The sequence below is a fragment of the Sinohyriopsis cumingii genome, chromosome 18, assembly GCF_028554795.1.
Source record: "Sinohyriopsis cumingii isolate HCF-2022 chromosome 18, ASM2855479v2, whole genome shotgun sequence".
NCBI lineage: Eukaryota > Metazoa > Mollusca > Bivalvia > Unionida > Unionidae > Sinohyriopsis > Sinohyriopsis cumingii.
In genome coordinates, this window is record NC_142978.1 from 50,234,927 (window position 1) to 50,248,855 (window position 13,929).

At 35.0% G+C, this 13,929-nt stretch overlaps 2 protein-coding genes across 4 annotated transcripts in view; one reads left to right on the top strand and one right to left on the bottom strand.

Annotated features, from left to right (window-relative positions):
- LOC149776611 (inositol polyphosphate 1-phosphatase-like) overlaps positions 1-6,127 on the bottom strand; it is a 28,234-nt gene extending 22,107 nt beyond the window's left edge. Inside the window, exons 1-2 of one of the 3 annotated variants that reach the window (XM_089941109.1) lie at positions 5,636-5,878; positions 1,336-1,545 (exon numbers count right to left, since the gene is read on the bottom strand). In XM_089941109.1, coding sequence (XP_089797235.1) covers positions 1,336-1,545; positions 5,636-5,677 — 252 coding nt within the window. In that variant the 5' untranslated portion in view covers positions 5,678-5,878. Of the gene's footprint in view, positions 1-1,335; positions 1,546-4,989; positions 5,121-5,635; positions 5,879-5,970 lie in introns of those variants that run through there. The other 2 variants (XM_089941111.1, XM_089941110.1) reach the window with 2 other exon arrangements.
- Positions 6,128-6,172: 45 nt separating this feature from the next.
- Positions 6,173-13,929, top strand: part of LOC149776612 (uncharacterized) — a 33,633-nt gene continuing 25,876 nt past the window's right edge. The window contains exons 1-3 of the mRNA XM_089941113.1: positions 6,173-7,283; positions 12,325-12,978; positions 13,697-13,858. Of these exons, the coding sequence (XP_089797239.1) occupies positions 6,643-7,283; positions 12,325-12,978; positions 13,697-13,858 (1,457 nt within the window). The 5' untranslated portion in view covers positions 6,173-6,642. The remainder of the gene's footprint in view (positions 7,284-12,324; positions 12,979-13,696; positions 13,859-13,929) is intronic.

Here is a 13,929-nt window from a genome sequence, read left to right on the forward strand (position 1 = left end):
TCAAGGCTGCTATAATGACCTGAATATTGGGTCATCTAATTAAGGCTGCTATAATGACCTGAATATTGGGTCATCTAATTAAGGCTGCTATAATGGCCTGAATATTGAGTCATCTAATTAAGGCAGCTATTGTTATGTATATTTAATTTGCACAGTTTGTTTTTTTATGCATCATATGATATGTTTAATAATAACTGTATTTTGTAATTGACCTTGTCCAAAATCAAGTTCTTGTCATACTTGATCATTAACTTTTAATTTTTATAAACAAATAATACATAGGTAATTTTTTCTACTGGAGTGTGGGTTTAATATTAGGATCATTATTAATAGAAACAAACATTTATTTGGGTCTGGGTCATGGTTATTGGAATTCCCTCCCACACAATACTTAGCCCACATTCTATATTATAATTTTAGTAACAGAATCTTCAAGAATGGAAGTTTCCATTAAGTAATACTTATTTTTTTAAAAATAGAAAATGTTAGGTCAGGTAGAGGGCTTTATAATCTAATTTATCTAGAAATTACTCATTCATACTGTAAGCAGAATAATTTGTTGTGTTTAGCATTTGATTTGGGCAGGAACTTATTTATTCAAATTATTTATTAACTCAAAATACAAAGTGCTTATTTATAATATTCTTGGGAAAAAACATCAACTTGGAATTATAGCAAATTCAGACATAGATATCTTGGATTATATTATTGTGATTCATCAAAAGACTATCAGCACATCATCACACTCAAGGTTACTTGTACTTTAGTACATTTGACACCACAAAAACATCAACACTTTCAGAGATGAATCTTATTTGAAATAATACTGTAATTTAATTACAATTTTATTCATTAAGACTAGTGATACATTTCTGGTGACTATTTGGGATTTAATTCACATTACTGCAAGTTCTTTGTAAACTTTCACTTTGTATTCTAGAAGAATAAAATATTTGTTGAATTTTACAAAACTTGTTGGTTTTCACTCATTTCTACTACTTAGCTTAAGACCAGAGAGTCATACTACTATAATGGCCTAAATACTGAGTCACCTAATTAAGACTCCTATAAGGGTCTGAATATCAAGTAATTTAAATGTGACTAATAGAATGTAATTTCATCGTTCCAAGTTCAATCTTTTTTTAAATTGAGCTAAAACAGGAAATGCATATGGACGGACAGCAGCCACCAACCCACAGCCTGCAAGCTGTAACCAGTAGACATCCATGACACCATGGTTGAAGTTCAATCATTCTGTGTATAATTTTGTATGCATTATTATACATGTAAAAACCAGTGGCAAAGTTTATACACACTTCTTGCTGAGTTCTCTACCTGCTGAACTAGGTCATATCGAACCAGTTCCTGCACCAAAACGTCAGCCAGTGTTTTAAAATCCTGCAAAAATCGTTCATTCTTTTGGTCTCCTTTCTTCTCTTGGACAAGTAGATCTAGTAGGGATGACTCTGAACGGATGATACGTGCAATATTCGCCCCTTTTTCTGACACATTCAGCAGGACATTGAGCAATTCATTAATTTTCATCTGAAAATCAAAGCAATATGAATGTGAGATCATATATATATATATATATTCATACTCCTTTTTACTAATTAATCATTACCTACCTACCCTTTAATGTAAATACAATTTATCATTATCCTCCTATCCTTTTATATAAATACAAAATGTTATGACAACTGTTTCTTTCCAATCATTGTAAAATATCTCAAATTATGACTTACGGCTACAGTGTTGCATCTTGTACAGTACATAATACTAGTATGGGGAGACAATCATTTACTGTAAAGGGATATTACTTATGCAATATACCAATTGGGAATTGTTACCTTTAAAGACACCAAAAAAAGAATGCATACTTTACAAAGCATTTACTGTAAAGGAAAACATTACCTTAAAGTAATTTTGACATCACTGTTGATATCATATCCATGGCGAAATCACAAATTTCATATCAACACAAGAACTTAGGATACAAAAAAAAATATCCTTCTGATTTAAACAATCAGTGTGTAGTGCAATATCTCGTAACTTTTTTCCTGTACTGATATTATCAATGCAGATACAGCCTGTACAAATTAACAATGAAGATATAGTCTATACAAATTATCAATGCAGAAACAGCCTGTACAAATTAACAATGAAGATATAGTCTGTACAAATTATCAATGTAGACAGTCTTTACAAATCATCAATGACGAAAAAAATCTGTACAAATTATCGGTGTCGATAAAATCTGTATGAATTATCAATGCTGATACAGTCTGTACAAATTATCAATGCTGATACAGTCTGTACAAATTATCAATGCAGATATAGTCTGTACAAACTATCAATGCAGATATAGTCTGTACAAATTATCAATGAAGATAACAAGTCTAAAAATTATTAATGCAGATACAGTCTGTACAAATTATCAATCAGATAGAGTATGTACAAATTATCAATGCAGATACAGTTTGAATAAACTATCAATGCAGATACAACCTGTACAAATTATCAGTGCTGATAAAGTCTGTATAAATTATCAATGAAGATAAAGTCTGAACAAATTATCAATGCAGATAAAGTCTGTACAAATTATCAATGCAGATAAAGTCTGAACAAATTATCAATGCAGATAAAGTCTGTACAAATTATCAATGCAGATAAAGTCTGTACAAATTATCAATGCAGATAAAGTCTGTACAAATTATCAATGCAGATAAAGTTTGTACAAATTATCTATGCAGATAAAGTTTGTACAAATTATCTATGCAGATAAAGTCTGTACAAATTATCAATGCAGATAAAGTCTGTACAAATTATCAATGCAAAGAAAGTCTGTACAAATTATCAATGCAGATACTGTCTGTATAAGCTGAGACTATGTATCTCATCTGGTCATTTTAAAACAAATCATTATAGTATGGTGACATCAAAATGGTTGAAGGTGATTGGTTGGAAAAGCCACAAGACTAAGGAATTGATTATAATTTTCAATAATTGATTACAAATAATTGAAGTTTTTCTTTGGAGAGTTCTTTTATACCTTTAATTTGAATTTTTTCTTGCATTGAGTGAACCAATATATCAATGTTTCTGTACCATTTCCATATCAATCGCCATACTGATACTGGTGAAGAATCAATTAACAAATATACTTATTTTACACAAATTACATTAATTTCCAGCAGCTATTATTATTAGTTGATTGCTTTTCTTTTCTTGCTGCTGTTGCTGTTGTTGTAGGGTTTAATGCCATTTTCAGCACATGATACATGGCGGCCAGTATTAATGGTGGAGGAAGAACCCGGGAAAACCCCCGGAAAGAACCACCGACCCTCGAGAAGCTACTGGCAAGCTTTCTCACATACCCACATTAGCTGAATCCGAGGCAAGAAGACAGAGGTGAGATGGCAGTGATCCATAACGGAGAGCACTTTAGACCACTTGGCCACTTGGGGCCTCCTTTTCTTTTCTTGAAACTGAGAGATGTACCTGGGACATGCACTTACTCATATCAGTAAAAAAAAAAAACTACCGTCCTTCTGCAGACTGACCCAGTGTGACTAACTCATATGGTTAGAAATCAGCCAATTCCCACCAATTCCATACTAATTATTTTAGTCTGAGAGCATGTTCTGCCACTGATAACATATATCAGTGTAAAGAAAATTGTCCAGATTTGTTATCCATGTATCATTCAGCCACTGATAACATCTATCAATGTATAGAAAATTGTCCAGATTTATTCCTCCCTGTTTCATTTAAGTACTTTACTGATCATTGCTTTGTATCCTGTGTATTTGAATCAAATTTGAATACTGCGCTTCCTGTGTGCCACACAGTAAAATGTTACGTTCAGTTCTGATTGGTGGTCCAGAGCAAAACAATAACCACAACCCACACTGTAACTTGTCTACTGTGTAACTCAATGGATGTACTGGCATCCAAACTCAATCCAAAGCAACATAGACACTTCACGTAAAAATGGCTTTTAAATTATCTATAAAGCACATCAATTATACATAGGGAACAAATTTGGAATGTCTCTTTTATACTGATATATGTAATCAGTGAATGAATGTGCATACAAGATGAAAAATCATTAGCAAAGAATCAGCAATTGGCAGATTCCAACCACATGAGTTACAAATTAGTGCCATCTTGTAAATTTGCAATTAGGGAAGTGGGTGTTGTCAATCATTTACTTTTTCACAGACAGAAATGAGTTTCTGTTAGTGCATCATTTGTCTGCAGGAAGTATATCGTGAAGTATGTGCTTGTTAGTCATCTCTGTTTCCAAATTAGAACTTGTTCTGTATAAGATTTTCCTTCCATGAGGCAATTTTTGTTTGTTTTGAAGGTAACATGATAATATCTTCCAACTTCAACTGAAGACATAACATTGATAAGATGTTTATAAAGCATTCATGCAATGCAAAATAATGGGCATTGTGACCAAGATGCATCAGATAAAATGGAGCAGCCAGAAAAGGCCTAAACTGCTGATTTACACTGCTGACAACTGTTAGTATGTATGAAATTATTGTTTGCTTTCTTATCTTATCAAGGATGAGAATGGCATATGAACGGATAATAAGTCAGTGTCTATCTGTACCTGGCATACAAGAAATACAACAGTATATCAAGATGAATAAAATGGCACCATCCTACAACTGGCAGAACTTATAAAGATGAAAAGACCATCAAATCTATAAATGTATCATACTTTTGGATGTGTATAATGAATCGTATTGATATGCAGCAGAGGTGTTTCATTTGTTTCACCCCTATTGGCCTATTGTAAATACCTGAGGGCACATCAAACCTATTCTAAATACATGAGAGCACACTGGGTCTATCCAACATACCCGATGGCACATCAGGCCTATTCTACATTCTTGGCAGCACATCAGGCCTATTCCACATATCTAAACAAGCAGGGTGATATTACAGATCACAGGGGTTTGTATCATTGCTTACATTTTACCAATCAACTGCCAGTATCTTCTCATTGGTCAGTGGTTATTTCCGGGGTTTTCCCGGGTTCTTCCTCTACCATATATACTAGCTGCCATGTATAGCCTATCTTGTGCTGAAAAATGGTGTTAAACCATACAATAAAAACAACAACCTATCAACTAAAATATATCAATGTTGAGTTGTAAGGATATGTATATACAAAGAATAAACTGGAATGCCAAAGGATCTTCACTTTGAATACTTTTGTTTTTTATTTTTATAAATTATCTTCCCATATAGAATGGAATTATTGTGTCATCAACTGACCAATATGCTGATGATCAGCTCTTTCAAATACAGCTACATAACTGTATACTAAAATATTCTTTCAACAACAATAAACAGGCTTCAAATGTAGTGTATGGTTGTAAGTACAGATAAAACAAAGATTTCATTAAAACCAACACAGCAAAAATAAAAAAATAAAGACAGATTAATTAAGCTTTTTCTATAACTTGAAAATAATTGAAAGAGGTTTCCATGGACAAACTTATTATTATTCTTGTTGACAATATTTTACTACAGTCTATCATCAATTTTCATTACAAAAAGAACACACTCGTATCTTTGGCTAAGAAAAATATATTATTTTGTTTACAAAGCATACCATTAAGTTTGGTCGCAGTGATGTCATCATATCGGAACACATAGCTTTAGGCGGGTGGAAATTGTTCCAGAATTAGTGGTAATTATTTTTCTTGCTTAGCTCTGAATTGTCCCGTTAAAAAAGTCTTAAATAGTAGTAACCGCGAAATAGAACACGTGTTTCCAATGTTGTAAACATATCCACCTACTTTAAATAAAGTTTACTTGAACCTGAATTAGTTACGACATGATACGTCACATGTATTATTTAAAGGTACATTATTTATAGGTAATTTGTAAGCCACGGTAGGGAGAGCTCGTGTTACAGTGGAAGTTTAAATATATATTAAAAATTACCTTTTTGTTCACTTAGAAATTTGTTCGATGTCTGACATGAGTTATACTTTACACTCTAATCTTTTATATTACAATTACTATCTCTTTTCATCAAGAAGACAGGTTGTTTGTAATAATTTAATCAGAGTAAATAAGTACTTCCGTCACCGCCCTGTGAAATACGTCATCAATTCTGTCGCATTTCTACCCATAAAGCTTAGCGTTTCCTGACTAGCATAAGAAATTACAATACTGACCGAAAAAATCTGTATGAATCTGAAATCATCGAAAACATTTGCGACTCTTTGACATTAAAATTAAAAGAAAGAAACGCTTAAGTTTCCACTGATTGCAACTAATTGGCAAATATCATATAATAACTTGAATTTTAATGGAAACTTTGTAATTGTATTTAGCCGTACACATACTTCCGCTAACCGTCTGGTACTTGCGTTGGCAAAATTGTGCGACTTGACGCACGACAGACAATATTTCTGAACTGCCTGTGTAAAGTAATCAAGGCCACATATTCTAGAATAAGTGGAACTTAGAATATTTTGGTTTGTTATGGACTTAAAGCAATAATTCAGTTGATTCTTGGAATTTTGTGATAAGCGCCCTCTTTGGGGCGTTCTTGGTATGAAGGAAATGTAATTGTGCATCTTTGCTGCGTGGAGAAAGTGTTCGTGCAGTATGCCTAGGAAAGGAGACGAGGGACAAATTTACGATGAGTACGACGCAAGAGCATATGCACATCTTGTGCCACAGGAATACTCGGAGAAACAAAAAAAGAAGAAAAATAAACAGAAATCTAGGAAGAGATCGAAGGAAAGGAGGGAGAGGTCGGACAAAAAATCTAAGTCAGATGGCAATTCAAGTTCCACAGCGGTGTCCATTATTGGGAAGAAGAGCATTGTTGACTATGAGGATGTAAGTTCAGACTCAGATATATCAGAACCTCCTCCGCGAGGGCCGCCAGAAAGTGTATCGGTAAGGAGGCCACAGTCACCTTCTGTCATTAGGTCTTATGTGACTGATCGCAGTCATAGCGACTCTCCAGCAGTCAAAGAATCTAGTCCATATCGCCAAGATAAAAGTGCTCGAAAATCGAAGAAAAGACATAGGACACCAGAACCACCCCCAAGACCGCATGCAGACCCCCCAAAGGCATACATTGACCCTCCTAAGGCATATGCTGAGCCGCCTCGTGCCTATGCAGACTCTAAATTGCACAGCAGCTACAGGGGTTACAGTCCAGTGCAGAGTTCCAAAAAGCGTCATCGATCACGATCGCCAAGTCCTTACACCAGCAGACAAAGTAGGAGTAGGAGTAGGTGGGTATAATAGTCCCACAGTGCAAGAGTTTGACCCTGATACACGTATGCATGCTGGAGGGGTTAATCTTTTACTACGATAACAATCGATGTTGTGTAGCGCAGTTCTGCAGATATTAACGAAAACCACAGGACAAATTTTCACGAATATTTCGCATAGTTGACAGCCCATATTGCCAATTTTTTGCACAGCTTAGAGTCTGATTTTGTATTCGTGCTATACTAACTTGGATGCCTTTTTCCTACTTCTAGGCGCAAGCAAGTTGTTGTTTTTCAGAGTGTTGAGTGTCAACCTGTTTGATGGGAGAGCAATGGTAGCTTAGGAATACTGACATTTCTGTAACAGAACAAAAATGTCTTTTTTTATTATACTTATTCTGTTGAAGATAACCTCTCCAACCAATTTTGGCATTCTATGACAGCCTTCGTTCTTGGCAGCGTTTGAAATACATAACCATTTGATTGTACCTGGATGTACTTTATGGAGAAAAGGCTCCTCATCCAAGTGAAATGGCCATTGACACAGTTTGAAAAACTAAACCACTTGATTGTACCTGTATGTACTTTGTTAAGGAGAAAAAGGTATCAGAGTGTTTAGTACTGAAAAAAAACATGTTTGCTGCCAACTGTGAGGTACATTTGTGAAAATCTGACCATCAGATTTCCTGATGCGGTTAAATAGGGGCTTTGCAGCACTTGTTATGGCAGTAAGAGTAATTGTTTCTTTCTTATCCCCTTCAGATTATAGTGTACATATATATCAGGGAAGACGTCTTGTATATTACGACTAGTGGATACAGTGGACTGGTCTGTGTAGATGTTTATCTGGTTTGATGTTGTTCAAGATTTTTATGTTAGCATTTATAAATGGGTTCTGAAGTAACTCTGGTTGCATGGATGACCAATCTGATTACTATTGCCACTGTCTTCCACGGGGATCTGACAGCAACCACTTACTGGTCATGTTCTTGTGACCTGCGTTTTTAACATAATCACTAGTTTTATCAATCAGCTGGAGTCTTGTATCTTTGCATTTGGGAGACTAATCAGTATGGACGAAGAGCATCATTGTTTGTGAAATCTACTTTGTCAAAACTGCTTGTCAGACTGAGTAATAAAAAAAACTTTGGTATCAAAACTGGGGATCAAATTAAGCACAAACGAGGGTAAAGGGAAACACTGGAATTGATTTGATTAACTTTCTGCATTGACTCGAATTTCACAGGCCTGGATTCCAATTTAAATATGCCCAGAATATCCCTTTTTTAAATATTTTTTTCATACAACATTCAGTAGGGGGGTTTGATAGTAGTGCAAGTGTCATTGGGCCAAGAAAAAAGTTTTTCACAATGCACTTGTTTTAAAATTAGGCTAGGCATGTACACTTTTCTGTTAAACTTATATTTATGTGAATTTTTTGTGATTTTTTTTTGTTTGTAACTATGTTGAAAATACTAGGTTAGGCAATGAAAACCTAACAGTCAGCTGACTATAAATGCCCACATTTTTTGCTTGCCATTATTGTCCATCACTGCTCACACTAGAGACTGGATACTGGTGTTCAAACTTGTCTGTTGGGTTCTGAGTGAATCATATTCAAAATTGAGTTGTTCTGGATGACCATAAGATAAGGCTTGTTAGAACTGTGATACAGATTGATCACAAAATATGCTGGTCTTTTCAGAAAAATGAATATACATCACATTTAGAACTGGCCATTTTATGAGGGGAGGGAAGGAAAGGGGGCATAGTATGTTTAGGTTTAATGGGGGCTTTACCACTAATACAGAAGTAGTAAATGCCTCTTGTCCAGTAGTGGTGGGAACGCTTTATCAATGCAAATCGAATGTGCAAACACAAGCTTGTGCTTATTAATGCCTTTCAATCAATCTTTTTCCTGACTGAAATCATCCAGAAAAGCATAGGTCAATGAACAGTTGGTATTTTAACATAATTAAGATGACAAATAATAAAGAGAACTAATCTGAATGTTCAGTTCAGCGTGTCAGATGTTACAGGTGTTTGCTCTTATGTCGACATAGTACACAAAAGAGTGATACATTTTTATATGTCTGTTTGCCATATGTGCAAGCTAGAGTGCATGTTACAAATAGACCTCTGTACAATTAATGCGAGATACCATCCCAGCTGAACAGTGATAAAGATAAGGAGGGAAGCAGACTGTTTAAATTCTCAGTTTATAATTGTGATTGGAATAATTGCCAAGAAAATGTATTTTCTAATGAATTTCAGGGTTCCCAATAGATGTGTGCCATAGGGTTTTGATTGGAATTTAAATTGGAACCATTTCTTATGTCTGACAAATTATCGTAGTTGTTTTTATAATGCATTCTGGGCTGGGCCAGATCATCAGTCATAATTTCCTTTGATTTACCTCGGGTATGATTTCTTACTGAGCATGTGTTGCCCAGAGCAAGTTGTTGTTGGCTATAGTATACTGTTTGCACCTTGTCAGCAAATAAAATAGCACCTGTGCAAAATCTCTATGAATTAGGTGCAATTAACAGGTCACCGATGAGAATCTTGGACGGGCATAATTAAATCTAGGTTCATTAGAAATTTAGGCTGCCATGCCAGTCTTTAACAATCATATCAAATTGCATAAAGCAGCTGCTGCTATCTTTGTATCTCATCTTTGTAATATTCATCCTTTAGTTGTATCACAAAGGAAAGCAGAAGATTAAGAATTTTCTCCTGCCAAAAAAAAAGAAAACAGAATTTTTAAGGACGATTATGCCATCATGTTTAGATTTGTGAAACTATCTAGTGAATTTTTAAAAATTTTTTTTTAATAACTTAAGCTATACTATTTTATATTAGTTACCAGTGGTCAAAGATCATCCACGATACATCTAGGTTCATAAGTATTTTTTGAAGATAGATGATCATGTGCAAACTAAAAATCTACCACGAGAAACATTCAGGTTAAGGGAATGGTGCATTTTGTTTATTAGAGCAACATCATTTTAGTGAATTGTTCAGTACAACCCAAAGGCTATTCCATTATTTGATTCTCCTAAAAAGGAAAATCGTTGATGGAAAGAGGAACCTTTGAACTAATTAAAGCAGTTGTCGTGAAATTTCTGCATTTATCTGTCTGTTGAATTCCATTCATTGCATCATTCATATCACTTGAGTAATGGTTATTTGCTATCATTCTGTTACGATAAAGTTCCTTTAAAAAAGTAGCATTCAAGTAAATCCCCAGATAATAATATAGTGTATTATAAATTTTACAATTGAAGATTTTTCCTTGAATTAAGATCACTTGATTCATTAAATATATCTGATTGTAAATCATGCATGCTGTCTCAGTCTTTCCGTGGAAGTAAATTCCTTTTTCCTTTTCTTCAAACAGAAGTTAATGTTTGAATTTAATCTTCCATACCTCAAAGGATTACTTTACATGTTAAGACATTAAGATAAATTTCCAGTGTTCAAAAATGGTCAACAAGGTGTCTCTAATGTAAATGTTAGGAATATGCAAGACTCTTTTTATATTAACTAACATTGTCCATATATATGATTGAAATAAAGATCACCTATTGATGGTATCTGATTGTGAATCACTTGTGACATCTGTTTTTTTCATGGTTCAAATGTCAATCACTATTTCCTACCATCTGCTCAGCTGAGGAGTGGTGGCAATTTGTAGGTATTTTATTGCTCCATCAAGAGCAGTATCACAGAGAAAAAGTGGGGGATTAAGTATTTGAACTTGCTACCCAGCAATTGCTGCATTGTCTTTTGATGTACTCTTATAATGACAACATGCACAACTGGGGGTCTTGAGCCACTGAAGTGTCATTGTAAATATCCACACCAACACAATTTCCCACTCAGCATGTGGTTGAAGAAAGACTGGCAAGCCTTGGAATTTGCTATTACATGCATGTGGAGGGCTCCCACATAAGTGATTTTCTTCATCCAGATAAATAAAATTTGAGTCCAGATATGTGTGATTAAGCATTTCTGAGACCTGCTTATGCCAAAGACTTATAAATAAATATGACAATAATGGCTGCCTCACTTGGTGTTCAACATGTAGAAGTTAGTGTTAGGACTGGTTGGCATGGTGTCAGGATAATGTGACTGGGTGGGACATCATGCTACATGTCTGCGGCATGATGCCCCAGTGCTAGACATCACTATGTTAAAAATCTAAATCACGTACTTACATTATGGTTTTTGTTAAACATTTCTATTTGTTTATATTTTGTTAAATGATCTGAAGAGTTTTCTTCATGTAGTGAATTGTTATAAAACGTAAGATAATTCATTCAGTGATATGCATGCTTATGCATTTGATCTTGGGGGTTCTAGGTAAACAAGGAGATTTGTACTTAGGTTTTAGTTAAAGTTGCTTGTTTCTCATTTACTGGCAGTATCTCTGCCCCTCAAGAGTGACCACATGATGGTGTTTACATGTAGAAATCTTACAGTTGATTTAAAATTGAAATGTACAAACTTGAATCCATATCTAGATGGATGTGTATTCCATGTATGCTTGGCTTTGATATGTTGGTTATTATTGGTAATCATTAAGATGACAAAAGCTAACCTCAGAGAAGCACAATATTGTTCAGCTCCACTCAACTTGAAGAATGGACACTAGAAAGTGAAAATGGTATGTTGGCAATTCTGGCTTGTACATTACTTGCGTATAAGCCACAAATTGCCAGTTAAGGAACACTTTATTCTAAAAAGTGCAGAATATCTTAAATATTTCAAGATATTCCAAGTTTACAGAAAAAAGTGAACCAGTTCAACTCAATGAAGGACTAGAGTTAAGATCACCATTGAGGACTTGAATCATGGAAAGATTAAAATCAACATTGCTATACATTATACACTAGTTTTAAAATAGAATGGAATATACATTATATATATTTGTACCATGATTTTTCCATGTCAGAAATAAACACTGTTGGCATATATAGGTTTGACTAGTATCTCCTCCCCTCATAACCTTTTCACTATGGTCACTGTATTACTGCAAATTGCTGTTTTCTTTATTTAGGTCAAGGATGGGATACAATACAAAGCAGCGCAAGTCAAGAAGTCGAAGTCCTATAGGTTGGTCACGTCGAAGTCGGTCTAGGTCTCATAGTCGTTCAAGACTTTTCAAGTCCAACAAGAAACGATCTCCATCACGAAGTCCCAATCATCGACATTCCTACCCTTCTGGGAAAATTAATATGAAATATGCTACTAGTCTTGCTTCAGAACTTAGTAAACATAGAAAAGCTCGTGAAATTCGGGAAGCTCAAAATGCAGCCAAATTGCGGGGACCTGTGAAGGATGAACCTATCTCACCTGCAAAACATATAACCGTGATAGAAGAAAGGAGTCCAATATCAGTCAAATCAGCATCATGTACTCCTACCCATCCCTCACCTGTCCCAGCCCCACCACCAAGAAAGGAAAGGCTGATTGACCGAATGGACCAAAACATTGTAGTCAAAGTTGAAAATAGACAGACTCAGGATGGAGTAGTTTATGAGGAGAGGCAAGTGCAGAGTAGAGATGAACCTCCACCACGCAAAAGTGAACCAGATCAAACTTTACAAAGTCGAGAAAATCGGCTGCCTACATTGCCTAATCTTCCCCTGCCAAATGTGTCCCCGCCTTCAGACCTGGAGAGTATTAGTGATACTGAACCGAGTCCGTCCAGGTAATTATCCAACCATGTTAAAATTTGGTAGGAATGTTATGTGCATATTTAGACTGCCTAATTAGATATTCAGTCTAGTAAAGCAGTTTGTCCATTTGTTTAATTAAACATTAGTGATCAAAAGATCTTGATGGCAATATTGCAAAGAAAACAACTACATACCTCCCATACATACATGGCTATCATAGATAAATTAAATTTTGTTGGTATGTATGGGAGGTACTTGTTGATGACCTGTCTGTTGTTAAGGCCACTAAAGTCATTTTTCATACATTTTATTTTAATTTTAAATTTTACATTGTTTTTACATCGACAAATGCAATTTTGATGGGCGTCTGTGTGCATTTTTCACTGCAGTTGTTGGATACATGATTACAAAATCGAGTCTCAGGAAAGTGAATATTAATTGGGTTGTTTTGCCTTGTCTGCAATTCATTGATGAAACAGTGTCATTGTTCACTTTGTTGTGCTTTTATGTTTAACTTTTAGATCTTTGCATTTAGCTCAGATTCTCTCACACTTGTGCATGTAAATATTTAGTTCTGTTCACATATATACATCTGTGGTGTTTATCCAGGTATAGTCTTATGCCACCTTCTTACTCAGTGAGACTATATGTTAAACGTCTGAATTGTATCAATGGACAAAAGTCTATTAAAAATGTCCTAAACAACATTTCCATGTATGCCTATGCACCTTGTATACCATGTGCTTTCAGTGAGGAACATCCTGTGAGCCCAGTACGGCGAGGTAGAATTACTGATCTCCCAATGCCCCCTGTGATAGATGAGCCAGAGCCAGAACTTGAAGCTGAACCTGACATTGAGTCTGAGCATGAGATAGTGGAGAAGAATAAGGAACCAAAAATAAAAAAACCCAAGTAAGTCGATGTGCAGCTCTGTACATTTACACCAGAGCATTCTTGCTAAGTTGGGGGATGTGGGGTTCCAA